The 27,938-nt window shown below is 39.5% G+C and overlaps 1 protein-coding gene across 1 annotated transcript in view; it reads right to left on the reverse strand.

The window, feature by feature from the left end:
• Window positions 1-1,312: 1,312 nt before the first annotated feature.
• Window positions 1,313-27,938, reverse strand: part of LONRF2 (LON peptidase N-terminal domain and ring finger 2) — a 42,861-nt gene continuing 16,235 nt past the window's right edge. Inside the window, exons 3-12 of the mRNA XM_059406265.1 lie at window positions 21,219-21,341; window positions 19,125-19,283; window positions 18,391-18,592; window positions 17,903-18,002; window positions 17,506-17,620; window positions 14,022-14,143; window positions 12,486-12,644; window positions 9,234-9,396; window positions 6,568-6,717; window positions 1,313-4,655 (exon numbers count right to left, since the gene is read on the reverse strand). Coding sequence (XP_059262248.1) covers window positions 4,461-4,655; window positions 6,568-6,717; window positions 9,234-9,396; window positions 12,486-12,644; window positions 14,022-14,143; window positions 17,506-17,620; window positions 17,903-18,002; window positions 18,391-18,592; window positions 19,125-19,283; window positions 21,219-21,341 — 1,488 coding nt within the window. The 3' untranslated portion in view covers window positions 1,313-4,460. The remainder of the gene's footprint in view (window positions 4,656-6,567; window positions 6,718-9,233; window positions 9,397-12,485; window positions 12,645-14,021; window positions 14,144-17,505; window positions 17,621-17,902; window positions 18,003-18,390; window positions 18,593-19,124; window positions 19,284-21,218; window positions 21,342-27,938) is intronic.

Consider the following 27,938-nt stretch of genomic DNA (forward strand, 5'->3'; position numbering starts at 1 on the left):
TCTGAGCCACCTCCTTTGTTTGGCTCTTACAGTCCAGGAGAAAAGAGTCGTTGGCCTTAATCAACCAGAGCTCAATACCAGAGAAATAGAACCTGCCCTTATAGCCCAGAACCCACCACCACCATCCAAACTAGACAATCCCAAGCTATTTCCCCTGCCCTGCCTGGTATTTCCCACTAAACACAATAAAGGCTCTCACCCTCACTCCTGCTTTTGCTTTCTGGCTCTGGTTCTTCCCCATGTGGCCCTGAGTGCATGCCTCTCATTTCTAGTAGAAATACGAGTAACAATAAATTTTTCTTCCAACGGCATGGACTTCTCTGCATTGTCACCCAGCCAACTTTAGAAATTAAGTCTTGGGCACAAATCAGAGCTATATCCTCAACTGGTCTATCTACAGTGGTGGCTCATGAATTTCTTCAATAGCTTATGCTATGGCAATATTCTAATACTCAATATGCTAATATTCACCTAAAAGCAGATCCACTACTAAAAGCTACTTGATGGAATTCGGTAGACTTGGTAATTTTTTTTTTTTTAGCGGTTGAGAGGCCAAGGTTAAGGAGAAGTTAAGGCGAGGAGTTGCAAAGGTAGTAACACCTCCTATGAGTCTGAAGACAATGGCTCAGAACAAAGCATTAGCTCCAGTAGGGACGAGGCGATACTGGGCAACAGTCAGGGTTCAATTTTTCTCAGATGGCTGGCACAGCTCTCTACTCATTCAGATTTAGCTTCTCTGGTTTTTTAGTTTTGATGAACCCAGAATCAGTACAGGATCTTCTCATTGGGGCAGAGCTACAGAAAAAGAGCTTTCTGCAAGCTGTGCCTGCTATTCATGTTGAGAACTGGAGATGGCGACCTCTCTACCCTATTCTGTGGGGGGTATTTAGGAAAAATAAAACCTCATGCCTTAAGCAAACAAAACTCACCCACATTTATTTTCCCTCCTAATGCTCTTTCTTCTTCATATCTATCACATTATTTTATAGATAACATCTAAAATTTAGAGTGGTATCTATCAAAGTAATTTAATATCAAAGGAGAAAGGAAGAAGAAACAGATGAGTACTTGGTAAAGGCAACTTAAAAATCATAATGACTTCTATGTAATACAGTTAGTCCAGGGAACAGACTATTTTGATTACAACAACTACCAATTTTCAAATAATTTTAGGACAAAGTGATACTATCGTAGTTCATGGTAATGCTACCATCTATAATTTTGTTCCTTGATGATTCAAAAGTCCTATAGTAAGACTTGATATATGTTAATAATTGAGATACAACTTATGAAACAGTTTTGGTGCTTTTTGGTTTGGGAGGTAAGAGGGGTGATGTTTAAGAGAAGAAAGGACACCTTTGTGGTTATAAAAACAGGACAGCACTCCAAAAGTTGGCACATAAATTTGTTATGAACCACTTACGTACGTGGTTGCATGGATAAATCTTAAAATTTTTTTAAAAAAATGTTTTCTAACTTTCAATTTTGAAGATGAAGACACATAGGGAATGTGATACCCTAAAAATCTCATGAGCTTTCAAAATACTGCTGGTCAGAGTATCAGTTGTATTCCAGAGACACAGGCAGGGATGGAATTATGAGTCAAACCACTAAGGAGAGTGAAATGGAAAAACACCTAACAGAGTGTACAGAATGTACTTCAAGTAATATACTTAAGGACGAAAAATTACTCCCCCACACTGTTATTATTACTCTCTAAGTAGATTCTGTTTTTATTCTGATGTAACTAGACCATTAGTGTTGGAACATTTTCAGTAAAATTAAACTTGAATGAGATCTTATTTTCTGAGAAATATTGGAAATGACATCTTCATGATAGAAAAGAGCTGTGGGGGCCGTAGGGGGATCTGTTCTACTGCTTTAGCTAAATTTGTAGCAAATCTGTAGCAAACTGGAGTTTACGTTTCCTAAAGTTTATAATACGACTTGAGATATTATTTCCCTGGCCCACCTTCCTGATTAAGAATGTCATCTAAGGGGCACCCAGGTGCCTCAATCGTTAAGTGTCTGCCTTCGGTTCATGTGATGACTGGGGTCCTGGGATTGAGTCCCATGTCAAGCTCCCTGCTCAGCGGGAAGCCTGCTTCTCCCTCTCCTTCCCTGAACCTTCCCCATCCCCCGACTTGGGCGCTTTTGAGCGTGTGCTCTCTAATAAATAAATAAAATCTTCAAAAAAAAAAAAAAAAGGAAACCATCTAAGTGCTCAGGAAGTGTCCATCAGCTGCTCTGCTCTAAGCAGAGGTGAGACACTGGACAGAGCATGAAGCAGTCACAGTCCATTCCCTTGGGTGTCAAAAGACAAAGACAACAGAAACTTTTGTTGTTCTATCTACATCATTACTGCCAAACAGGCTTTTACACAAGAACACTCAGAACAAGCTGACAACTCAGAAAGAGGCAGACAGAATCAGGAAGAGATAAGTTAGTGGTTCTGGTCAGAGACCTGGGCCAGTGATGACATCTCCAGAGTAAGGTTGAGAAAGCAATAGCATCTGATGCATACAAGACAAGCACTGGTACTTTGAGCGCAGAGACTTAACTTCAGGAAGGCTCCTGGGGAAACTGATCACATGGTGGTTATTTTACACACTCTCACTGGAAACAGCAATGATATGTTTTAAGGTAGGAAAGATTCTTCAGAAGAAAAAGAAAGAGAATGGTCAGTGCATACCTATTTTCGTGAACCATTCCCAAGAAAGGTCCTCTGGCATACTAGACACAGTTCTGCTTTCTTTTAGATGATCAGGCTAAGATACAATGCCTAAGAAGGTTGAATATTATTGAACACATAAATCAATAAAATATTTTAGAAATCACTTGGCCAAATTGCCTTTAAAACATATTCAAGATGAGATTTGAGATTTGCAGCAAGTGAGGCACTAGAAACATCTGATTGGAAGTACTTTCACATTTTCTCTTTGTGATTAAGTTATATAAGAATAATATTTTCTCACTCCCATAATGAAACTGACCTTTAGCTACTGAAAACTCCAATGATTACAGTGAAACACGATCATAATAAAATGCTTGGTGGACTGATAAACAGCCAACTTTTGACACTGTGAAATATATTTGTTAAAACTCAAATATCATACACCTTGAACGAATAAAGCAAAACTTACAGCTGTGATTTATTCCCTGGTCTGGTTCTCATCGTCTTTCCATTAATATCCATATCATACACCAAGAAGCTAACTCAATGCACAAGCTGGTGAGGCCAGTGAGAACTATTCAGTATTTCAGGTTCAAATGTTTATCCCAATTAATACTACCAACTTGCATCAGAGGTTAAAGTTGTCATATATTGTTCTTTAATAGATAACACCAGGTCTGATCACTTCTAAAACTTCTTTTTAAAAGACACAAAGACAAGTTTTAGGTTGAGGATGGAGGAAAAATTTGCTGAATCTTTACATCCTATTCCTACTTCCCGCTTCTTGCATATTGTCCTGGTGTGTTTTCCTGGAATAGATGCCCATTCCATAGCAGGTTTTCACATCTTCGTATATGAGTGGATGGATGGTGAACTCAAATGACTGATGGGCCTAATTTCCAATGCAAATCCTAGTAGCAAGAGGGCAATTTCCTAAATGCTTAGTACCCACCAAATTAATGAGACAGGGTTATGCTTTCAAGGAATTTTTTTGTGCTAGTTTGGCTGAATGTTTGACACCCCAATGCACATACAGTTTTAGCTAACTTTTGCTCACTCTTTCTTGAGTGTGTAGGGATATATATCTTCAGTTCAACTACACTGGTTCTCAGATTTTTCTCTACACCTTTGTGTATTCTGACGTTCGTTTGATTACAACATGCAATGCACAGCATCTGAACTACCGCAGGACACAAAATGCAGTTCTATCTGGCAGCCACTACTTCTTGGGTGACGACTAATCTGGGCTCCTGCACAGGACCACAGTTTGATTCCTCAACTTCACAGACAACTTCACGACGACACACAAAGCCTAAGCGGATTTTCAGTTAGCCTGTGCTCTGAGAAATATGCTTCCAGATAAAAATGTGGTTTCCCCTATCCTGTCTAGCCACCAAAGTATGCTGTTTTCATTTGGTGCAGCAAGACACTGTACCAGGGAGGGGGTCCTTTTTTTCTTGCAAAACCTAAACCACTTGCCAACCACCTGTGGTGTTCCCTGCTGTCGGCGAACGATACCCTGAGCCAATGCTTCAGAGAGATTCTCTTAGGTTCTTTTCCAATCATGAGCTCCATTCAAACTTCAGGCTAACCTTGCACAGAGTCAGGTTCCACGAGGCACAGACTTTTAAGATTTGAGAAGGAGTCAGTGTTTGTTAAGTGTTCCATTTTGTAACCCTATCAACAAGCATTTTACAGAGCATGATGAATGCGACACTACTCTCCATGCCTAGCGGCTCCTCACAAAAGTACAAGTGCTTCCAGAAACCTTGACAGAGAGAGATAATCAATTATTTCTCTCCCTGCTATTAACCAGCTCCTGCCGACTGTTCATCTTACGCGTGATGATGACTAATATGCGCCGAATGGCGAGGAGACGCTCTTTCAGGGAGATCATGCCAAGAATAGCCAGCTGAGCCTTGCGTTCCAGCGGCAACACTGCCAGGATCCACCAGGACCACGCGGGACCGCTAGGGTTACTCTGCAGAAGAAACGAAAGCAAAACGAAATTATCACCTAAAATACAAGTCTCCTCCTTCCCCAATACTGTCCTTTTGTTCCACCAACAAGGCAGGAGCCAGAATTAAATGCCACCTTCTACTTTAGGTCTATTTCCCATCCATCTAGCCCTTGACATAGAAAGTACTTTCCTGTTACACATTTAAATGTGGTAGAACTCACAAAACAAAGCGCTTGCAAGGAGAAGCAACTTCCATGGGGAAATTCCACAAATTAATTGCTTCTGTTCTCTCAAAGCTCTAGTTGGGAGTATACACCACTCAGACAAGGGGACCATAATTTTTAATCTATTCCCAGTATTCTGTGTTCTTGTTTTTTAAGTTTTAAATACATCATAGAAAACTCTATATTAGGAAGGCTAAAAATATGTGTACAAGTTTAATTATTATAATAAAATTTGTAATAAAGCTTTTAGTAGCTATGTGATGAATGTGCAGACATAGATGAAAATCTACATATGAGTTATTATTAATTATATATATGGGAATCACCATGAATTAACTGTATAAGAATTATTATGCTAACTGATAGCATTTACTTCACATACCCAAGCACACATTTCTGGATTGAGCTCTAAGTAAAGCTGGTCAAAAAGTTGTTCTCAGTAATTCTGGCATTAAGAGCCAAGATGTCCAGGCCTCCCTGCTTCCTGTCCTGGCTTCTTCCCCCAATCCTACCCCAAATGTATACAGACTTATACAGAATCCCTACTGGGAACTGAGAGGGTGGACACCAGTGTCAATTTACCTTAGGGGGAGGAAGAGTCTACTGAAAGACCAGGATTATTATATTTGAGACAATTTTTGGCTTACAGGAGGATGCTCCTGAGTTTTGGAAAAGACATAGGTGGGGGGTGGGCAGAAATCCTCAAGAGATAGAAAAAGAATGTAAAAATGGATGGGAGGGGCACCTGGGTGGCTCAGTGGGTTAAAGCCTCTGCCTTCGGCTCAGGTCGTGGTCCCAGGGTCCTGGGATCGAGCCCCACATCGGGCTCTCTGCTCAGCAGGGAGTCTGCTTCCTCCTCTCTCTCTCTGCCTGCCTCTCTGCCTACTTGTGATCTCTGTCTGTCAGATAAATAAATAAAATCTTAAAAAAAATGGATGGGAAATACAAAGGACAGTTCGTCTTCCCCCAAACCTGCTGAGAGTTGGTCCTCCAGCCCTGTTCTCTCTGCAAGATAGGTGAGCACACACAGTGGAAGGAACTCCATACTCTCAGCCACAAGCCTAAGCAATCCTTGCCTGGCTCTGTCACTCAGAGAAGGGGGAGAGGATTCGTTTGCACTTACAACGTCTTCACAGCCTGAAGCCAGGCACTGCTTGAAGAGCCAGGTTCCCAGAAAGCTCCACACTTGTGGAGCACCAGAGAAAGCCAGGCTGGATAGAAGGCAGGAACACTTCTAATTTAACAAGAGTTAGATTTTCTTTTCATTTATTCAACACCTGTTTACCAGGTACAAGGCAATCTTAAGGGCAAAACACAGAGGGTTCAGCCAGTATACAAGGCTTACTACTCTCTAAACAGCTGACTTAAATGATTTAAACAGCTGATTTAAATGAGGGAGAAGAAATAAAACAGCTAGATTAAATAGTTAGAGAGAAATAGAAGTACTAAAGCTGACAGCCAATCAGAATAAATTCTTTTGTGATAGAAAACAAATTACCTTTATGCAGTATTACTCAGAAAGCATTGACTGTTTTGCTTCAAGGCACATGCTAATATACTAGGTGCTTCTTCGTTCTATTGATAGATGAATTGGTTCATAAGTGATCGTGATGGCAGCATAGTACTGCCTAACTTTCCTTCAGAATAATATGTCTTAGCACATTACAGTAGCAAATAATAGCATTGTAAAAGAAATAAGGAGACTATACCTGAGGCTCAGCTTCCCTGTCTGGCATTAACCCAAAATGGCTTAAAATTTGTTCTTTCATGTGATCCTGAAGTGAAGTAAACCAGGAAACCGACTGTTGATAAACTGAATCATGAAGGCTGGTAAGTTCTTCATAGGCTGGACCTTCCACCTGATCAAGGGAAAAGGGCCACCATTTCAACAGTTCCTTATTACGCAGTGACATCTGCCGCATTTGCTAAGTGGACTTGTGGCATTTATTTCTTAGATAACTGATTAGTGTTTATAAACCTATTATAGGCTCAACATACAAATCTGTACTTTTCTTGTACAATGAAGATCTATCTGCCTTGTCTATCTATAACATCCTGATTTTTCCCTTAACAATGTAAACATATCCCAGGTTACGATGAACAATTTTCAATGGCTACATGCAATCCTACATTGGAAAATTTACTCTACCGTCCAGATAAGATATATTTAAAAATAACACAGCAATATAAATATTTAAGCAAATGTGGGAAGGGGGGTTGTTTTATTTTTGTTGGTGGAGGTGAGAGAAGGGACCACCATTCCCTCAGGACAGTCTCCTAGAAATAGAATTGCTAAGTCAAAGAAGGAGACATTTAGAATATTGCATTCCCTATCACCAAACTACATTCCAAAAGACATATTCCAGCAATCACACATTCCCTTCATTAGCCTTATGCAGCAGTAGGCCCTGATGCTATAGATTTACCATGCTTTGCTTCTGGGTGCCTACCTCACTGCCAAGTCATTCATTTTAAGTATGTCCCAGTCCTACTCAGAAACACCTAAGTGGGAAAAGCACTGGGCTGGGGACCAGGGAACCCAGGTGTGTTCTGGCTTCATTGCTCATTCTCATGAGCCAGTCACACAGCCTCCTGAGGGGAGGGTTTTTTTTCATCTACAAAATGGGAATTCACCATTCAGGTGCTCTCTGGTTGTAAAATACCACTATCTCTGAAAACTAGGATAAACTGAGGAATTAGATTATAATGCATACAACCATTCTCATTTTGACTTACACAAATTAAATATTCATATGTAGAAGGGGATTTTCTTTTTTTTTTTTAAAAAACCACCAAAATTATTTCATGTTGTTGCTATGTAAGCGTCCATTTTAAAACATATACCACCAAAAATTGCCATTCACAACAACTGTCAGCAAACCCTCTCAGATTTGTTACTGGGGCAGCAGAGGGACCCCGAGAACAATCACACTCGGTCACATCCTTTAAACCCCCACTCCCTGGTCCTGTGATGTTAGGGTTGACTCATTGTTCTTGGCCCCTACACTGTGAGGTCCTGTCCTCAGGATGACCAGAACCAGCACCTGGAAAAGGGAAGGTGCTGGTGCTGGGGGTGTGGCTCTCCTCATGGGCCTTATGAATGTACATCACTGTCCCCAAAGTGACTTCCGGTGTGATATCAGATAGCTGAAGACTCTCACCTTCCATGTTTCTAAATGTTAACCAAAGAATTCAAAATGGGTATACAATAATTCCAAGGATTTCCTCTTTCTAGATGGTTGTAATGCTTTTCTTGCAGGATAATTTACATACAGAAAAATGCATTGATCTTAATGGTTAGCTCAGAGTACTGTCTGCTGTATGCACCAGTGGGATCACAGTCCTCAACAGGACAGGGGACATTTCCATCACCCTCAATGGCCCTCCACCCCCAGCCAGTCTCTGCCCTCTAACACCAGAGACAAGTGATGCCTCATCTTGGAAGTATATAAATGGACCCACACAGCATGTGTGGTTGTGTGTCTGGCTTCCCTGGCTTAGCATCACACTGAGAGATGTGTTCATTGAGAGACTTAGGAGATTCTTTCACATTATTCTGTGTGTGATCAGTTCCTTGGTTTTTATTGCCAAGTAGTTCTCCATTATGGAAATGGACTACAGTTTGTTTATCCATTCTTCTCCTGACGAGTCTCTGCACTATTTCTTGGTTTTGGCCATAAATGATAAGATGGCTAGGGACATCTTTTTACCCATCTTTCTGAGAATCCCTTCAAAACATTTTGTTAATCTGTCAAAATATGGGTTCTGATATTTCTATTAGACATACTAACATTTATCAAGGGGTAAGAGATCTAAACCTTTTACACTGAACTTTAGAAGGCATTTTTAAGCATTGTTTTTTATATCATATCTCATTCTGAACTAACACCAGGATCCAGAACAGGGATGGATTACTACTCACAAGTCAAATCCTGTTCACTGCGTATGTCTATATAAACAGCGTTGTCTTGGAAACCAGTCACACCAACTCATTCCCAGACTGTCTACAGCTGCTTCTGTGCTGCAACGGCAGAGCTGAGTCGTTGCCACAGAGACTGCTTGACCTGGAAATTCTCTGGTATTGACTGTACGGGCCTCTGTGGGAAAGGTCTGCCAACTCCTGAGCCAGAACGCCAAGACAACAAACCACAAAGGCATTTTGCAATGTGCAGCAGTAAGGTAATTTTTCTGAGGAGGACACGTGTCCACCAGCTTCAAATCAGGTGAAAAATTCACTGAAGTAATAAATAACTGAGGTGCTGAATTAGGGAAGGTATAAGTAATATTATCTGTAAAAATCTGACCAAGTTTTTCCACATGCACAGGAAAACAAGGTGACTGACCTCTGAACACACAGCTGTAAAATCAACCTCACCTTTTCATCTTCGAGATACTCGATGTCAGCTGTGTTATAGCCATCTCTGTGACGATGGCTTAGAACTTTGAACCGACTAATCCCAATGGCATCCACAACTGAACTCCCATCAGGAAATGTTCTGACATCCTTAATCTCCAGCATGCAGCCGTACTCCGAAATTCTGACAGGACAGTTGAGAGAAATAACAACGATTTTATAAATGCAGAAGATCCAAACAAAACAAATGGTGTCTCCACATGGGACCAGCAACTGCAGACAGTTCCTTCTGTTAAATGCAAAACATACGGGTGTACAAGGGCTGCATGGGGAGGGCTGGAGGGAAAACGGCCCTTGTGCCACCGTCTTTCAAACAGGCTAGTGCTTTGGAAGGACCCGAGAGGTAGAGAGAGAATCCTCAGTACTCTTGGTCAGGGTACCGTCAAGGGGTACAGAGAGCACAAGTTATGTCTGGGGCCCCCGTGTCCCTCACAGATTCTGCCCCCCCGCCGCCATTTTCCAATGATGCAGCCCTGTCCTCCCCAACAAACCACTATGCAAAGGCATCTACAGTCACTGCCTTCATCTCCTGCTCCCTCCATACCCCTCCATTCCACTGAAATAACCCCACTGGAAGTCACACATGACTCTGGCATGAGCCTGCTGATCTGTCACTGACCCAACACCTTCTGCTGCTCTCTGGTGCCCTCCCTGACCAGTGCAGCCCTTCACAGCTTTCCTCCGTCCTCCACATGTCTCTCACTCACAGGGCCCGCTAAGGGTGGCATCCTCACTCCGAAGCTCTCCCGTGTGATCTTAACCACTCTCACTCTTTTAACTCTCACTCTAACTTCCTGAGGACACTAATAATTGAGCCCATTTCCTGTCAAGCACTATATGGAGCAGTTTATAATATGTTCTCATTCAGGCCTCACAAAAGCAGGAAAGTTAAAACCAAACAATATACATAAGGCCACAGTAAGATTTAGACCTGAGATCTGAACCCAACGCTATGTGATTCGAAATTAAATGAACAATTTCATCACATACCTTCAAGCTAACGATGAGTGATGGTTCCAGCTATACGGCTGGACACCTCTTCTTGGATCTCTCCTAAAACTATCTCTTCCTGCTTACCTAACAGGCCGTGGCATGGATGGAGGTGCCCTGAAGACCCCCTTCAAGGGAGGACTTCCCAGCCATCAGCAGAAAAATGCCTTCAAATGTCAGCTCCTTCAAAGCCTATCTCCGCTGCAGCACCTGTCTTTCTAATGAGCGTCCTGTCCTTTCCTGTCTGTAGATAAGAACTTGTCCTTGCATCTGTACTCTAAAGCTTGTCCACATGGGGTCGTTAGAACATGGCCCCCCCAAAACTAGATGAATTCTTCCCACACACTTACAGGTTTCCTTCTCCTGGGCTGTGCCACAGGTAAGCCACACTTTTGTCTGCTGCTTTCCCTGGAGGGACTTGGCTTTCCGCATGTGTGGTGAGCAACATCTGCTCACTGACGAGTTCAGGAAACTTACGTCCTGTGGTTTATCTGGCGTAATGCTCTTCTTAGTGTGCTGTATCATTTATGGAAGCACAACTGCTGGAACTTGTTTTTTCACTCTGCTTTTGCTGATTTTGATGAATCAAATTTTAATATATTCAAATTTATTAATTTCCTCTTCCATAGTATGTGCTCTCAGCATTTTGTATTAAAAAATTCTTTCCCTTTTCCTAATTATAGTCTCCAATGTTTTCTCTTAACATTTTTATATGTTGTTTTTCACACTGAAAATGTAAATAACGTGTAATCTGTGTATATGGTGCAAGGCAGAGAAAAGATTATTTTTTCCCATTTGGACTGCCCACTAATTTTCTAAGCACCTTTTAAGTGAGCAGCTTGCCTTTTCTCACAAAATTATATGTAAATATGGGTCCATTTGTGCGTGGATCCATTTCTTACCTTCATATTCTATATTAGTGGTCTACTTACTAGGACTTCTAAATTTATTATGAGAGTGTTCTCCCATCTTACTCAACTGATGTCTTCAAAACTGTCATGGTCTTGGTCTTTTGCTTTTCCATAATAATTCTAAACAATTATTTTGAACAATTCCATGAAAAAACCCTCTTGGAATGCTGACTGAAACTACCTCAGATCTATAGACTAATTTGGGTAAACCTAATATTTCCATGATATTCAAGTCTATGCATACATTCACAGAAACGTTATTTCTCTCCATTTATTTAGATCTTCCCAAATATTTTTCAATAAAGCTGTAGATTTTTTTCTATAAAGGTCCTACACCAATCTTTCAAAAGATCTATTCCTAGGTATATATAGTAGAAACTAGAGGGTGGTTCTACATATCCATTCTTCCTTTCTTCCTGGGCACATGGCTGGGCTACATTTCCCAGCCTCCATTCCAATAGGTGTGAGCAACAGGGATGAGTCCTCCTTTTCTCCAGAATCCTGGAGCATATGTGTCTCTTCTACTAGCTAGAACTTGCATGTAGTGACCTCATGATAACCATGCAGTAACAACAAAGCCCTAGGGGTTAAGGAATCTAACAGTTTGGGAAGAATGCAGAGACCCCAGAGCAGCCATGGAGGGAGCTGCCTGCCAATTTGATGTAAAACAAGGAGAGGTAAAAACTTAAGAGCTGCGGTTATTGTAGGACTGAAATTTGCCTGGCTGTGTAGATGAAGGCTTCAATTTTTTTCCATTTTATTTTGTTTTATTTCTTTTCAGTGTTCCAGCATTCATTGTTTATGCACCACACCCTGTGCTCCATGTAATACATGCCCTCCTTAATTCCCAGCCCCAGGCTCACCCAACCCCCCCAAGCCTCCTCCCTTCCAAAACCATCAGTTTGTTTCTCAGAGTCCACAGTCTCTCATGGTTTGTCTCCCCCTCCAATTTCCCTCAACTAATTTTTTAGCAAATTTTTTAGACCTTAAAAGTTAGATTAGATTTGTTTGCATGATGATGAACTAAAAGAGAATTATAGCCAGAGAGAAGCATGAAGGAATGGATATGAACTGTATTTAGAGGAAAGCAAACAATATGATAGTGGACTAGCAAGTATGATGTCTGAGAGAAAGGAGTAGGAGATGATGCTAGAAAGAAGGCTGGGCTCACATCATAATGCAACATCGGACTTACACATTTTTATGTAATGGGAGCCACTGGAAGTTTTCAACATCATCTTAAACTGTTCTTTGAGAAAAAATGAAAAATTACGTATTTATTTAGGACCCTCTGGATGCTGAAAAGTCTTACCCTGCGTGCTCAGCAGACAGACACATGCCAAACCGTTTGGTGCCAGTTTCCATGCATCTTCTTATCATAAGCCGATAGCGGGGCTCAAAGACATGAAGTGGACACGGGACGGTGGGGAAGGCCATGGCACACACAAAGATGGGGACATCTCTCGTCAGACTGTTGGGTAAGGGAAAACGTAAACTTATAAATAGGAGCCGTTAGAAACAAAAGGGAATATTAGTCACTGTAACATAGCAAAAGCTAGCCAACCTCAATTTCCTCATTTACAACAGAAAACCCTCAGGCCTGTCTCGGTCTTTAGTGGGGAAAGGAAGCCAAGGACCACCTCATGAGAAAGTTCTCAGCTTACCAGATTTCCTGACAAGCCTGTCGTATTTAATTTGATGAGATAGAACATGCTGAATTGTATTAATTTACTTAGAAAAAGTTACAGCTTACAACTATGATAACAAAAAAATTTTAAGGACCTTGAGGACATTATGCTAAGTGAAATAAGTCAGAAAAATGAATATTGAATGACCTCACTTACATGTAGAATCTTCAAAAAGAACAAAAGCAAGCTCATAGATAAAGACAAAAGATTGGTGGTTGCCAGAGGCTGAGGTGGGGTGGGGAGGTGGGTGAAACAGATGAAGAGGGTCGAAGGTACAAGCTTCCAGCTGTAAATAAAAAGGCCTGGGACGTAATGCACAGCATGTTGACTACGGTTAATAATACTGTGTTGCATGTTTGAAAGTAGATAAGAGAACAGATCTTACAAGCTCTCACCACAAGAAAAAAAATTTGCTAACTATGTTTAGTGATGAATGTTAAGACTTAATGTGATGGTCATTTTGTAATATATATAAATATCAAAGCATTATGTTACATACCTGAAATTCATATAATGCTATGCATCAATTTTACCTTAATAAAAATAAATAATAAGAAGAGAAAAAAGTTCTGATGAAAGCAAAAACTACACAGTAGTCAAAGGTAATGAGTTCTAAATAAAAAAGAGTGGAAGAATTGTAAGACTTCAATAGTTAAAGTTTGCTACAACACACAACTCTGATCACTTTAAAAGACAAAAACAACCCTCAAGCCTATTTCAAGGGATAATCCTATTCTCCCTCCTGTTTCTATATACTGTGTCTTTTCAATTCTGAAAAATTCAGTACCACTTACTTAGATTCAAAAAGCAACTACATAATTTTGTGAAGACACACTTTTTTTTTAAGTGGGCTCCATACCCAGCATGGGGTCCAAAATGGGGTTTGAACTCATGATCCCAAGATCAAGACCTGAGCTGAGATCAAAAGTCAGACACTTAACCAACTGAGCCACCCAGGGGTCCCATGAAGACATACTTTTGAAATATTTTTTATGACCCTTTTCAATTAAATTTCTATAAATTTTTTGCAATTGATATTTTTTCTAATTTTAGGTCTAATTTCTCTGCTGGGGGTGTGTACCTGAAATAAAGTTATGAAAGCAAGGATTTCCTTCTTTAATCTGAACTCAAGACCAAGTACATACAACTTGAGAACTTACTTTGATAGTTCTGTCATTTCTTCATCATAAATTCTCTTCCTATCAGAGAGTTCATCAGATAAGTATTGAAATATTAATTCTTCAGCCAGAATAGTTATATTAAAGTTTCTGCTTGCCAACAACTGTAACAAAAGGAAATGTTAAGTAATACCACATGGTAATTAATTCTAGAGGACAAAGTACTCTCTCCCCAATAGAAACAGTTAAAAAAGAGGGAAAGGGGTAGAGTCTCTCGGAAGACAAAGAGATGGGGGATGGAGAGCCTGGAGGTCAGCCAGCCTGGGGTAGGGACAGGGGCAAGGCAGTTCCTCCCCTCTGATGAAAGGGCAGGAGAAGGTGTTCATCACCTGGAGGAAGGATGAGTGAATCCCAGCCTGACTAGCTTCTGCATTCTTAATCAAGTATCACAATGTCAGAGAAGGGAGAGGAAGCGTGTAGGATATGTTGCAAAAGAAGAGAAATGGGAAATAATCATCTGAGAAAGTGGAAAATTGAAGCTACTAGAGACACACAGTAAGAATGACTACTAATGTTTTGAGTCTAAGATTTAGGACTGTGAATTTAAACTGAAACCAATCTTCCCAATTTTGTGGCTTTTGCTCTAGCTTTGCTTTGTTACTTATCTGGACATGTGCAAGAGGCAAAGTTGACTCTATCTGGATTGGGAAAGGGACAGAGGGACCAAGGAATTCAAGCTGGATGAGAAGGGAAATAGGTGGAACCTGAATTAAAATGTATCAGGATCAGTGGCTGGAGGGGTCCTATGTAGCTGAGGATCTATTATTATTCTGTGTGTGCATGTGTGTGCACTACTTTTATCTTAGGCCTACAAATTTGCAAATAAGAGCTTTTTTCACTAACACCCTAATATATATCAGGTTCCAAATGCAGATGCTTCATATAAATTAAGTTAGGCCTTAAAAGAGCCCCATTTCAGAAGTAATGTATACAGTGCACCAGTAGAGAAGGGGGTCTCAGAAAGGTTAGGGACTAGCTTCAAGCCACAGTGGCACCAGGACCTCAAGGCTGGTAGTTTTCAATGTGCTGCTGTTGCTTTGTTAACTTGTCGCATTCCTCTGCTTGGGCTGCTCTACATATTTCTAACAGTTACATCTGGGCAAGTCCTAGACATCCTGCCTCATCTCCCTTAAGCTTGTGTGAAACAAGCTATGGGTATTGCTGTCACTAAGAACTAGGAGTTCAACCTCGGGGACACAACTGTGTTTGAGACACTCAGTAACAGAATAGCCAGCAGAAACAAGTTTAACTTAATTCACAGTAAGTATTATTAATGACATCTGTGTTTTAGATGGTTAGTTTATGGCACCATTTTCTTGTAGAGTAAAACAACTTGCTTTATTTGGCATTATGTTACCCAAGGCTTCTATGCATACCTAGATAGCTGGTGGTTCATGTTTATGATAATGCATGTGAGAAAGTCTAAGCTCATGAAGCAGTTTCTGCATCAAAGAAAGAATGAGTTGTGACTTTTTATTTTACTTAGTTTTGTTATATTCTAATTTCTACACAATGGCAATCTATGCAGAGCTTGCCCTCAATCATTCACTCATTCATTTGTTCATTTACTCTTTCATTCAGCACGGATTTCCTGAACTGCTATGTGTTCTGGCCCTGGAAATAGAGTGAAAACAAGACAGGAGGTTGTCTCTGTCCCTAAGGAATTTACACGACAGTGTCAACCTCAACACACTGCTTCATCACATAGTTCTATATCAGAGAGTACCAAACACGGAAGTGAACCAAAGGTTTGTGTTACAAACAGTGGTCATAAAGACATGCATTTTACTGTCTGAGAATAAACCCCCTCCAGGCCCACCAGCCCAGACAAGCATGGGTGCAACAAGGCAAGAGGCCAAATGTTATTCTACTGTTAACAAGAAGAGAGAGCAAACACAGTGCAGCAGACCTGCAGAGGAACCGCCAAAGGAAACTGTCACACAGACTCAAAATCACCCACCATCATGACATATGGTGCATAGTACAATGATTCATTCCCATGATGAGAGCCGTGATTAACCTAGAGTTTCAGGATGTATGCAATTTAAAAAAGCAAGTATGTTTACAAAGATTTCAATTATAAAAACTTATTTTAACAAATTTTGGCAGTAAACTAAGTTATAATTATTTAAAAATTCACATACGTATAACATCTCCTTTACCATATCAAATTTTTTTATTTAAAGATTTTATTTATTTATTTGACAGACAGAGATTACAAGTAGGCAGAGAAGCAGGCAGAGAGAGAGGAGGAAGCAGGCTCCCCGCTGAGCAGAGAGCCCGAAGCGGAGCTCAATCCCAGGACCCTGGAACCACGACCTGAGCCAAAGGCAAAGGCTTTAACCCACTGAGCCACCCAGATGCCCTACCATATCAAATTTAAAATTAATTTTACTGGGCATTTGTTTTAAAAAAACACTTAATCCCTGAGCGCCTGGGTGGCTCAGTTGGTGAGGCATCTGACTCTAATTTCAGCTCAGGTCATGGTCTCAGAGTCTTGAGATTAAGCCTCACATCAGAGCCCATGCTCAGCGGGGAGTCTGCTTGAGACTCTCTCTCCCTCCACTCTCCTCCCCCAGTTTACACCCACGCAAGCACACACACTCTTTTTCTGTCTCTAAAAATAGACAAATAAATCTTTAAAACACCACTTTGTCCTACTTAAAATATATTGAGTATAATCTCTAGAAGTAATTAAGGAAAATATTATTAGTATTATTTTATAGATTAAACTCCCCCCCTCCAAGAAGTTAAATAATTTGCTTCATGGAAGGTTAGTGGCACCAGAGCCCAAGAGAGTTGATACATATTCACAATTTGAAAAGTTGATCAGAAAGCCTTTAAAAGCTTTTAAGTGTTATTTTTTTGTATTTACCATACGTAAGGTATGGGTTTAGCAGTTTATTTTTGAGTTAGACATAACTAAATAGCTTCCCTCCATGGAATCTCAAGTGTTACCGGCTTTGATTACAGACAAAAGACACAACTGATAACACACCAAAACAATCTCCTAGTAGTCAAAACTGATCAAGTCTTTGATCCTATGCAAAACTGAGTACTACAATATGGCTTCCCCTTGAGATGAAGTAAAGGACAGAATCCTTACCACATATTAAGTGTGCCATAATGTTATCTCATCCCTTTATGATTAACACCTGGTGAGGACTCAATATTGTTATCTCAACTATTTATAACATTGTAGGAGCTCCAATTATGTTACCCGTTTTCAATGTATCTCAACTACAATTCATGCCTAAAAATTTCCCTCAAGTTTAACTGCTTCTGTGTCTAAACTTCCCTTTTCTCTTTTTGAGAAATCAGAGAGGAAAAGACCTCTCTTTGACTGAGAAATCCAACTTTCTTTAGTAAATGGGTCGTATAAGCAAAGCCAACCCCAGAAATGAGCATCTACTGAGGGATGAGAAGAGGGGCCGAATGGTCCTGTTGTTTCAGAAGAAATACTTACTTCTGAGAGTTTTTCTTTACACAGTGGACAGTGTGGGGCGTGGTCAAGGCAGCGCTCAAGGCATTTCAGGCAAAACATATGTCCACATGGTGTAGTAACAGGCTCAAAAAGCAACCTGGAAAATATATCTGAGTTTTTAGCCGAAAGTGTCCAAAAGAGATCTTCAAATAATCTATTTATTTTCAAAGAATTCCTTAAGAAAATTCCCTCATGACTACAGAAATTACTGATATCCATTTTCCATTGAGATTTTCCTTATCAAATTTTTAGAAAATAAATCACTCATTACTAAGGTATACATAATTTCTCTGATAATAAAAAGCCCATTATGGTTAGGATATCCAATTCAGAAAGGATGAGCTTTTCAAAGAGTTACACAGGTTCTTTGTCATCTTACCTCATGCAGAGGGCACACTCAAAGTCAGTTACATCTATGGAGAGCTCTGGACTTTCTCCTACGTTAGAGGTCATGTTCCTTTGAGGTGAGGAATCTGCCTCTGAAAAAGTTTAAAATGCTATTATTAACATTGCTCACCTGGACAAGAACATGCAACAACTGCATTTTCTCTGGCTAAAATGTGTCACACCAATATAACAAATCATGCTGGGTAAGATGTTTCCTATCAGATTAACCATAGACAACAATAATTTATCTGGACCGTAAGCATGAATAAAATTTAAAGTTTTAACTCAATTTTCCCTATTTCTGACTATTAAGCCTTTGTAGGCTTAGTCATTTTAAACTGTTCTATCATCATCAAGCTGATCTATTCCTTTCATTATTCATTTTAAACTATCTGTATAATTTTTTTAAATATACTGAATGTTAACTAACAGTCTATCACTCTGGAGTCATACAACTCCATGACAAAATCACTTGCTGACCTTTCTTGGGTACTTTCCCAGGGCCATTCAGCTCATGCATGTCCTCCAAATCATCTGGAAACTGTCTCTTTAAACCGGTGCTGGGTGCTACTGGAAGGATGCTCTCTAACACTTCTTTATCCTCTTCAAAGTGCAGACCCAGTATAAAATACAAAACTGAAGAATTGGTATTTCTAAACACATCAGATTTCTCAGATGCATTCTGTTTAAATAGGAAAAAAGAATCCTGAGTATTAAGAAATCATAGCATAACAGAAAACAAGAATCCTGTAGTGGCCTTTCTTAGAAATCTCTGGAAAAAAAGAGGGCTTATGCTCTTCCTTCATGATAGGTTTCATCTGTTAACTTTGAAGATGAGCTTTACACTTCCCACGGTTAAAAAAAAAAAAAAAAGAAGAATTCTTTTTGAGACAGATCAACTGAACATCAATCTTTGTATATTCGAATCACCCTTTTGCTTTCTTTTCTCCAAGCCAAAATTAACGAGAGTCTCCTGATGCCTCGGGTTCTCAACGTGTGACGTCCTGAATGCTTCTACATGTTTCTTTCAGTTGTTTTCATTACTTCCACCAACTTCCTTCAAAAGATTCAACTTTCAGGTTGAGGAGCTAGAAACCAGTCTTGAGAAGTAATTCCAACTAACATAATGCCACAATCTGAATAACTTATAAGTGTTCAAAATTACAAATTACGTAAAGGTTAATCAAGGTAATATTGACAAACACACATGTTACCTTAGAACCCCCAGCACCGCTGCCTTCTTCCAGAGGCTGGGTGTTTACATGGCTGGCACACTGAGCTTTTAGCCTGCTGTTCAATATTCTGCTTTGGATGGAAGATGTCAAATTCTGATGCGTGTTTTCTGAAGCTGGAAAAAATACCTCACACATTACCTATAAAATTTCCAAGAAGAAAAAAAAAGTATTTTAAAACTCTTGAAAAATACATAATATACCTTAGAGATCCAAAGGAAACTGTAAGGCCAAGTAGACCTAACACACTGAAAAGAATAATTGCCATATTCCAACTGCCACTATTTCAAAACTCAAGTTTCTGAAACTATAAAGCATTGATGAGGCATGTTATCTACCAGTCCCTTCCCAGCTTAGCCTTATCAGTTACAAAATATGAACATTACCATTTCTTCCTGCTGGGTCCTTACACACCTGCTACAGAAAATCACCCCTAAAAGTCTCATGATTAAGAGAGAAAATTAGAGGTTCAAAGGTTGCAAGGATCCTAAATTAAATTCGAGTTGTGATCACCCACAGGACTGAGATATTTCTAGAACACCGCTCAATGTACAAGAGAACCACAAGAGCCACCCAATAAAGAACTTTAAGGGAGACCAGATGAAGAGCTATAATTCTAGTTCAAGAGCCATGAACTAGCCTTTGGTGGTGGTGGAAAGTAACTGCCAGTCACTTGATTGTCCTGCCAAACCTCATGGACTCAGCTGAATCCAAAGGCTAAGAGAGGTACAAAGGAGAAACAGAAACATAATAAAGAACCTGCCACTGTTCTTCATGTGACAGGTCAGTGCATCCGCACCCATGACCCCTGTATAAAGAAGGAACAGCACTCAGTAGGGACATCAATGTCCCCAGCACTGGCTCTGAGGGGCTCCAACAAAGCAGCAGAAGTCTGCCCAGGAGATGACCGCATTTCATGGGCATCAACAGGCTGGCAGTGTTCGGGCACTGAGATAGAAGATACCTAATACTCACAGAATGCTACAGGGAGAAAGTATCACCCACAAAGACAAGAAGCACCTCAAGCATCACCAGACCTGGACTGTGGCACTGAGACCTTTGTAAATCTGCTTAATTTTGAGTTCAGGCTGAGTTTCTTAAGCTGTTATAAGGAGCAGTTGAGATATGTTTTAAGGTTCCTGTGAAATTTGCAGGTGGGACAAAGCAGTCAGGGATAGAAAAGCCAATGTTAAGATTCAGTATTATTTTGACAAGTTGAAACAATGGCCAAAACCCATAAGTGATCATTTGACAGCATTAAGAAAGACCAGTGCCCTGCACAATACAAGGATAAAAAGTATTGCTAGAAGGTTCTCACAGAAAACAAAAAAAGATCTAGGTGTTTGGGCTAACTACAGTTCCTATAGGAGCCAAGAGTGTGATGGTATTAGCCTAAAATAAAAACCAAACACAAACAAAAAAACATACCTCATGGTATGAACAAAAGGGAAGGTAAAATTTCCCCCATCTGTCGCTGTCAGATGTGGATGCTGGGGGACACGAGAATGCATCCAAAGGAGGAAACCTTTTAACCTTGTAACTATTGTAAGGCGTCTTAAACATAGGGTGGATTCCCACAGTAAATGTGACTCGGTGACCTTTAATATGACTGGGTTAAAGACCTGAATAAGAGAAAAGATATTTCTGCATCATACTGACTAAGCGTGGCTGAGAATTTTAAGTCAAACTTTCCAGCTGAACTGGTATATTTTGTATATTATCACAATGTCTTTTATAGGGCTCCTATACAAACTAGAACGCTTGAAATTACAACTCTAAGAAAACTCACTCTGCTTCGCCTAGCCTCACACATCAACCCTGCCTCCTTAGCTCATGTCATTACTTCAGTGGAGCAGGGAGTGTACTAGTGCTATCTCATGATACGTAGTGTTTTATCCCTGGATGAACATTATCAAACGTGTGAAACTCATCATTAATCCTGGTGTTTTTAATCACATTGTCATGAATATTCAGAACTATATTTTTTGTTTACCTGACATTCAGGAGTTACTCAGCATGGACATCAAGGCTATAAATGAGACTTAAGAAAGAAATTCATTTAAAGAAAAATCACACCTTCTGTGCTTCTTTCTTCACTGAGTTACATTCAGGATTTAAAGCAAGGCAGTAGAGAAACTCCTTTAATGCTTCCTTACTTCTTCCCAATCCAGAAAGAGCCTGAGCCTTCATATGATGTCCCTGGATTCATCAAAAGACAAGATATACATTTTTTAAAAGTGTGATAATATAATTGCATACAAAGAGCCCCAGAAAAAAATCATTAGAACTACTGAATTTTCATATCAGCTAGAATAAACAAAAACCCACCCGGAATGGCTCTAGGTCTACTACCCTGGAACTGGAGCAAATCCGAGTATTTCATAAACACAATCTATAAACAGAACACAGAAGTCACCAGACCAGGAATTTGAGCCCAAGGCAGTTTCAAGGGCCATGCTAAGTAAGAGAGAAGTGGCTATCTACCAATTTTAAAGATACTCAGTCATCACAGATCACAACCATGTTCCTGTGTTTCAGGAGCATAGTCTTGTGAGAGAAGACCAATATGACCAGAAATAGCTATAACATAAAGCATATAATACAAAATACTACAACAGAAATAAACAAAATACAATATGGATCAGTATTTTCCACCAGAAGGTTTTTTTTGTTTTTTGTTTTTTTGTGGTGAGTGCAGTCTTTTCTCAAATCATTGTAAATACTGTAATTTGTTTTGTATTGTCAATACTGTAATTTGTCAGTTCATATATTTCCATTTGGGTCAGTCCTGATCATGCATTTTAGTCTTTTTCTTCTTTATTTTATTGAATTTTTTTTCTTGTTAGTCCCTGTTTCTTCATTCTTATTTTTAAAAAGATGTGCTGTTTCCAACTGGTTTTATCTCACATTGAGTCAGACCCTTGACCTCATAGAGACTTCATTGCCAAAAGGAAGACTTTTGGGGTCCTTCATCTATGTAAGGGGGATCTATTTGAGAGGTTTGATTTTCAGGTATATAGTAGGGAAATCAAGCCTTGGGCTGGAAGCCCCATGTATCAGGATTTAGAGGGGCTTACTTAGGGGGCCGGGGGACCTCCTGCATGCATTGCTAGCCATACTTTTCCCAAGCAGTCTGTCCAAATTCTTTGCAGGAGGTGGGGGTGGGGCAATATGATTTATTTATTTTTTAATTTTTTAATTTTTATTTATTTATTTATTTTGCCCCACTACTGTTCTGCATGGCAGGATGAACTGGTGTTTCAAGCAACCCACCTTTCTCATTCCTTTCCCAAGAGCTTAAACTGAATCTTCTCTGGAGTTTGTTTTAGGACATGAGGTCAGCTCCCATTTGAACTATTTGAACTATAATGTTCTCTGTCTTTTCGTCCACTTACCTGCATCCCAAAAATCTGCTGAGCTTTCTCATCCCATAAATATTCCCTATTCTCTTCCGTGGTAGACTTATACTTGCTTATACTTTCTTGCTGCCACAGTTTTATGGAGGTGTAATTTATATATAATAAAATTCACCAATTTTAAATGTATAATATAGGACTTTTGACAAATGTACACAGTGTGTAAGTACAACCACAATGATAACGTAGCACATTTCCATCACCCCAGAATGTTCTCACATGCTCTTCAAAGTCGATCCTCACCTCTTTCCAAGTCTAAGAACCACTGATCAGTCACTACAGTTTGGTTTTTTTTTTGAGAATTTCACTTAATGAAATCACACATGTATTTGTGTGCCTTCTTTCATTTTAATGCGATGCTTCTGAAGTTCATCCACATTGCTGAACGGATCAATACTTCATTATTCCCTATTACCAAGTAGGTGTCAATGAATGATTATACTAAAATCTGTTTATTTATTTATATTTTTTAATTTTTAAAAAGAAATATTATTAGTTTCATAGTATTTCATTCAGGCAAGTGAATCATATGGTGAACCAGAAATTTTTTTTTTTTAAAGATTTTATTTATTTATTTGTGAGAGAGAGAGAGTGAGAGCGAGCACAGGCAGACAGAGTGGAAGGCAGAGTCAGAGGGAGAAGCAGGCTCCCTGCGGAGCAAGGAGCCCGATGTGGGACTCGATCCCAGGACGCTGGGATCATGACCTGAGCCGAAGGCAGCTGCTCAACCAACTGAGCCACCCAGGTGTCCCGAACCAGAAATTTTTAAGCTACCTGATACTTGCCGGCCAGTAACCTTACTCAGATGGCAGTTATGATAGGTAATGTACATAGTACAGCTTACCTTGTTCATCCCCTCAAAATGTCTCAGAATGATACATTTTGAGAGTTAAAGCAAATAGGAAAAAAAAATACTGTCATGAAGCCCAAAACTAAGAATTTAACCTCCTCAAAATGATAGCTGAATTCATTTTTTAATCCAGATTTATTGAGGAACAACTGACAAATATAAATGTATATAAAATATAGCATCCATCATGATGATACACATACACAGTGAAATGATTCCCACAATCAAGGTAATTACACACCCACCACCTCACATACTTAACTTCTTTCCTTCTTCCTTCCTTCCTTCTTTTGCAGTGAGGATCTACTCCTGAAAAATTTCAAGTATGTACTCTTGAAAAATTTCAAGTATGTAATACTGCATTATTAATTATAGTCACCATGCTGTATATTGGATCCTCAAAATCTCCGTACCCTTTGACTTACATCTCCCCATATTCCCCTCCCTCCAGGCCCTGGCAATCACTGTTCTGTTCTGTTTCTAGGAAATTACTTTTTGTTTGACAAATACTATACAGTATTTATCTCCTGTCTGGCTTCTTTCATTTAGCACAGTACCTGCCAGATTCATCCACATTATTGGAAATAACACAATTTCCTTCTTTTTAAAGGCTGAATAATATCCCTGTGTGTGTGTGTGTGTGTGTGTGTGTGACACCTTCTTAAATTGCCCACACTTAGGTTGTTTCCATATCTTGGGTACCGGGAATAATGCAATAATGAACATGGGAGTGTAGCTATCTGTTAACTAACTGAGTATAGCTATACTGGCTTCATTCCTCTATATACCTAGAAGTGGGACTACCGGATCATATGGTAGTTCCATTTTTTACCTGAAGAGGGGCTGCATACAGTTTTCCATAATGGGTGTACTGATTTACATTCTCACTAACAGAAGACAAGGGTATCCTTTCCCCCACATCATTGCCCACATTTATTATCTCGTCTTTTTGATACTAGCCATCCTAACAAGTTGTGAGGTGCTAGCTCATTGCGGTATTGATTTGCATCTTTGATTAGTAATGTTGAGCACCTTTTCATGGACCTATTTGTTATTTGTAGATCTTCTTTGGAAAAAATGTCTAGTCAGGACCTTTGTCTATCTCACTATTCAATTTTTGCTATGGAGTTGGAGGAGTTCTTCATATATTCTGGATATTAGTCCATTCTCAGACATATGGTTTGCAAATACTGTCTCCCATTCCATTGCTTACCTTTTTAGTTTATTGTTTGCTGTGCAGAAGCTTTTAGTTTGATACACTCCTACTTGTTTATTTTAGCTTTTGGTACCTGTGCTTTTGGGATCACATCCAAAAAATAACTGCCAAGGCCAATCTCAAGGAGATTTTTCCCTGTTTTCTTCTAGGAGTTTCACAGTTTCATGTTTTACATTTAAGTCTTTAAACCAAGCACACTTTTGTGGGTGGTATAAGGTAGGAGCCCGGTTTCATTCTTTTGCATATGGATATCCAGTTTTCCTAACACTATTTATTGAAGAAATCCTTTTCTCACTTTATGTTCTTGGCACCTTGGCATAAGATTAGTTGATTACAAACGCATAGGTATATTTATAGCTTTAAATTTTGTTTTCTTGGTCTGTGTGGCTATTTTTTATGTCAGTACCATACTGTTTTGCTTGCTGTAACTTTCAACATAATTTGAAATCAGGAAGCGTGATGCTTCCAGCTCTGTTCTTCTCAAGATTGCCCTGGCTATTAAGGATCTTTTGTGCTTCCTTATGAATTTTAGAATAGTTTTTTCTACTTCCATGAAAAATCCCATTAGAATTTTTAAAGGAATTACATTGACTCTGTAAATTGCTTTGAGCAGTATGGACAATTTAACATCAACTCTCCAATCTAAGAACACAGGATACCTTTCCATTTATTTGCTTCTTCAACTTCTTTCAATGTCTTACGGTTTTCAGTATACAGGTCTTTCACCTCTTTGGCTAAATTTTTTGCTATTTTTTTTATTCTTGATGTTATTGTACATGGGACTACTTTCTAAATTTCTCTTCAGATAGCATTGGAATGCTGATTTTGTGTCCTGCAACTTTAGAGAATACATTGATTAGTTCCAACAGTTTTTTGGTGGAGTATTCAGGGTTTTCTATATATAAACCATGTCATCTGCAAGCAGATAATTTTACTTCTTCCTTTCTGATTAGATACTTTTTATTTTCTCCCTTTTCTTGCCAAATTGCTGTGGTGGGGACTTCTCCAGTATTATGTTGAACAGAAGTGGTAAGAGAGGGCATTCTTATCTTATCCCTGATCTTAGAGGAAAGGCTTTTAAATTTTTACTGTTGAGTATGATGTTAGCTGTGGGATTGCACATATAACTTTAAATATGTTGAAGAATATTCCTTCTACACCTAATTCATTGACAGTTTTTATCTGATAGGATGTTGAATTATGTCAAATATTTTTTCTGCATCTATTGAGATGACCATATGATTTTTATCCTTCATTATGTTAATGTGGTGTATCACATTGATTACTTTGCAACAGTAGAGTCATCCTTGCATCCCAGCAATAAATCCACTTGATCATGGTATACAATTCTTTTAAGATGTTCCTGAATTCTGTTTGCTAGTATTTTGTTGAGGGTCTTGCATCTATGTTCATCAGAGATATTGGCCTATAATTTTCTTTTCTTGGAGTGTCTTTATCTGGATTCAGGATAAAGGTAATGTTGGCCTCATAAAATGAGTCTGGAAGTGTTCCTTCCTCTTGAGTTCTTTGAAGAGTTTGAAACAGATTGGTATTAGTTCTTCTTTAAATGTTTGGTAGAATTTACCTGTGAAACCATTTGTCCTGGGCTTTTATTTTTTGGGAGATTTTGATTACTGATTCAATCTCCTTGCTCATTACTGGTCTGTTCAGATTTTTTATATTTTCATAAGTCTTAGTAAGTTGGACGTTTCCAGGAATTTTTGCCCGTTCTTTGAAGTTATGTCAATTGCTGGCATATAATTATTCAAAGTCCTTTACAATCCTTTGTATTTCTGTGGCATCAGTTGTAATGCTTCCTCCATTTATAATTTCGTTCTTTTGAGTCATCTTTTTTTCTTAGTCTAGCATAAGGTTTGTCAGTTTTATCTTTTCAAGAAACCAATTCGTAGTTTCATTGATCATTTCTGTTGTCTTTCTAGTCTCTATTTTGTTCCTGCTCTAATTTTTATTCCTTTTGCTAAATTTGGGCTTAGTTTTTTTTTTTTCCTAGTTACTTGAGGAATAAGATTAAGTTGCTTAAAGTATTTTTTATTAATGTAGGTGTAAACTTCCCTATTAGTACTGCGTCTGCTGCACCCCATAAGTTTTGGTATGTGTGTTTCCATTTCCATTTGTCTCAAGTTTTATTTCTCCTTTGATTTCTTCTTTGACTCACTGGTTGTTTATAAGTCTGTTGTTTCATTTCCACATATTTGTGAATTTTCCAGCTTTCTTCCCATTACTATTTCTAGTTTCATGACATTTTGTCTGGAAAGAATACCTGATTTAATTAATAAGAAGATTTCAATCTTCTTAAATTTGTTAAGACTTGTTTGGTGACCTAACATATCAACCATCCGGGAGAATGTTCTGTTTGCTCTTGAAAAACAATATATATTTTGCTGCTCTTGGATGGAATATCCTATATGTATTTATAAGATCCATTTGGCCTAAAATGTAGTCCAAGTCCATTATTTCCTTACTGGTTTTCTGACTGGACAAGGTAGATCCAAGGGGGAAAGACTTTCCTCTAAAGTTGGCTGCAAGGGCACAGGCTGGCTAGGGTGCCGTGGCAGTCTCCATGCAGATCTGGCAATGGAGTCCAACACTGGTGAAGGCTGTGGGAATACTCAGCACCCAAGACCGTAGGCATCCTGTGGGTGTCTGTGATAGCAGTGATGGCTAGGGCTGTTGGAGTCCTTGGTGGTAAAGCCTGCAGGGATCACCCTATTCTATGTTGTCCATGGGTGTTAAATTCTAGCCAAAAGGATCCCCTTTGGTGATGGTGTGCTGGCATTCACAGCAGCAGAGAAGCTGGGGTCACAGGCTCAGTGATATGCAGAACTACCTCAGCCCATGGTCTGGGTCACAGACTCCCTTAGCTCTGATGACATTATCTGAGGTATAAGAGTGTGTGCAGATCACCTGTGGAACTGGCATCTGGGTCTCTGGACCTTCTTGCAGTGACTTGAGTTTAGGGGAGTGAGATGCCTCAGCAGATAGCCTAGTGGTAACAGGGCAAAGAGGTATCCCAATTCAGGACCAAGGGGGTGGGGCACAGAGCAGCAGCTATATGGCCCCCAGTGATGGCACAACAGCAGCTACATAGCCTCAACTCAGGACCAAGGGGGTGGGATACACAGCAATGGCAGCCTAACCCAATGGTAGCAGGTCAAAGTCATCACTTCGGACCCAGAATGCAGGGTGCAGAGCAGCAGAAGCTCAGATTTGAAATGGTAGGTCAGTGACAAGGCTTAGGACTGAGGGGGTTGGCCACAACACAGAGGCAGCTCTGCTTCCTGTAGATGGTGAGG

Source organism: Mustela nigripes, chromosome 7, assembly GCF_022355385.1.
Source record: "Mustela nigripes isolate SB6536 chromosome 7, MUSNIG.SB6536, whole genome shotgun sequence".
NCBI classification, from domain to species: Eukaryota; Metazoa; Chordata; class Mammalia; order Carnivora; family Mustelidae; genus Mustela; species Mustela nigripes.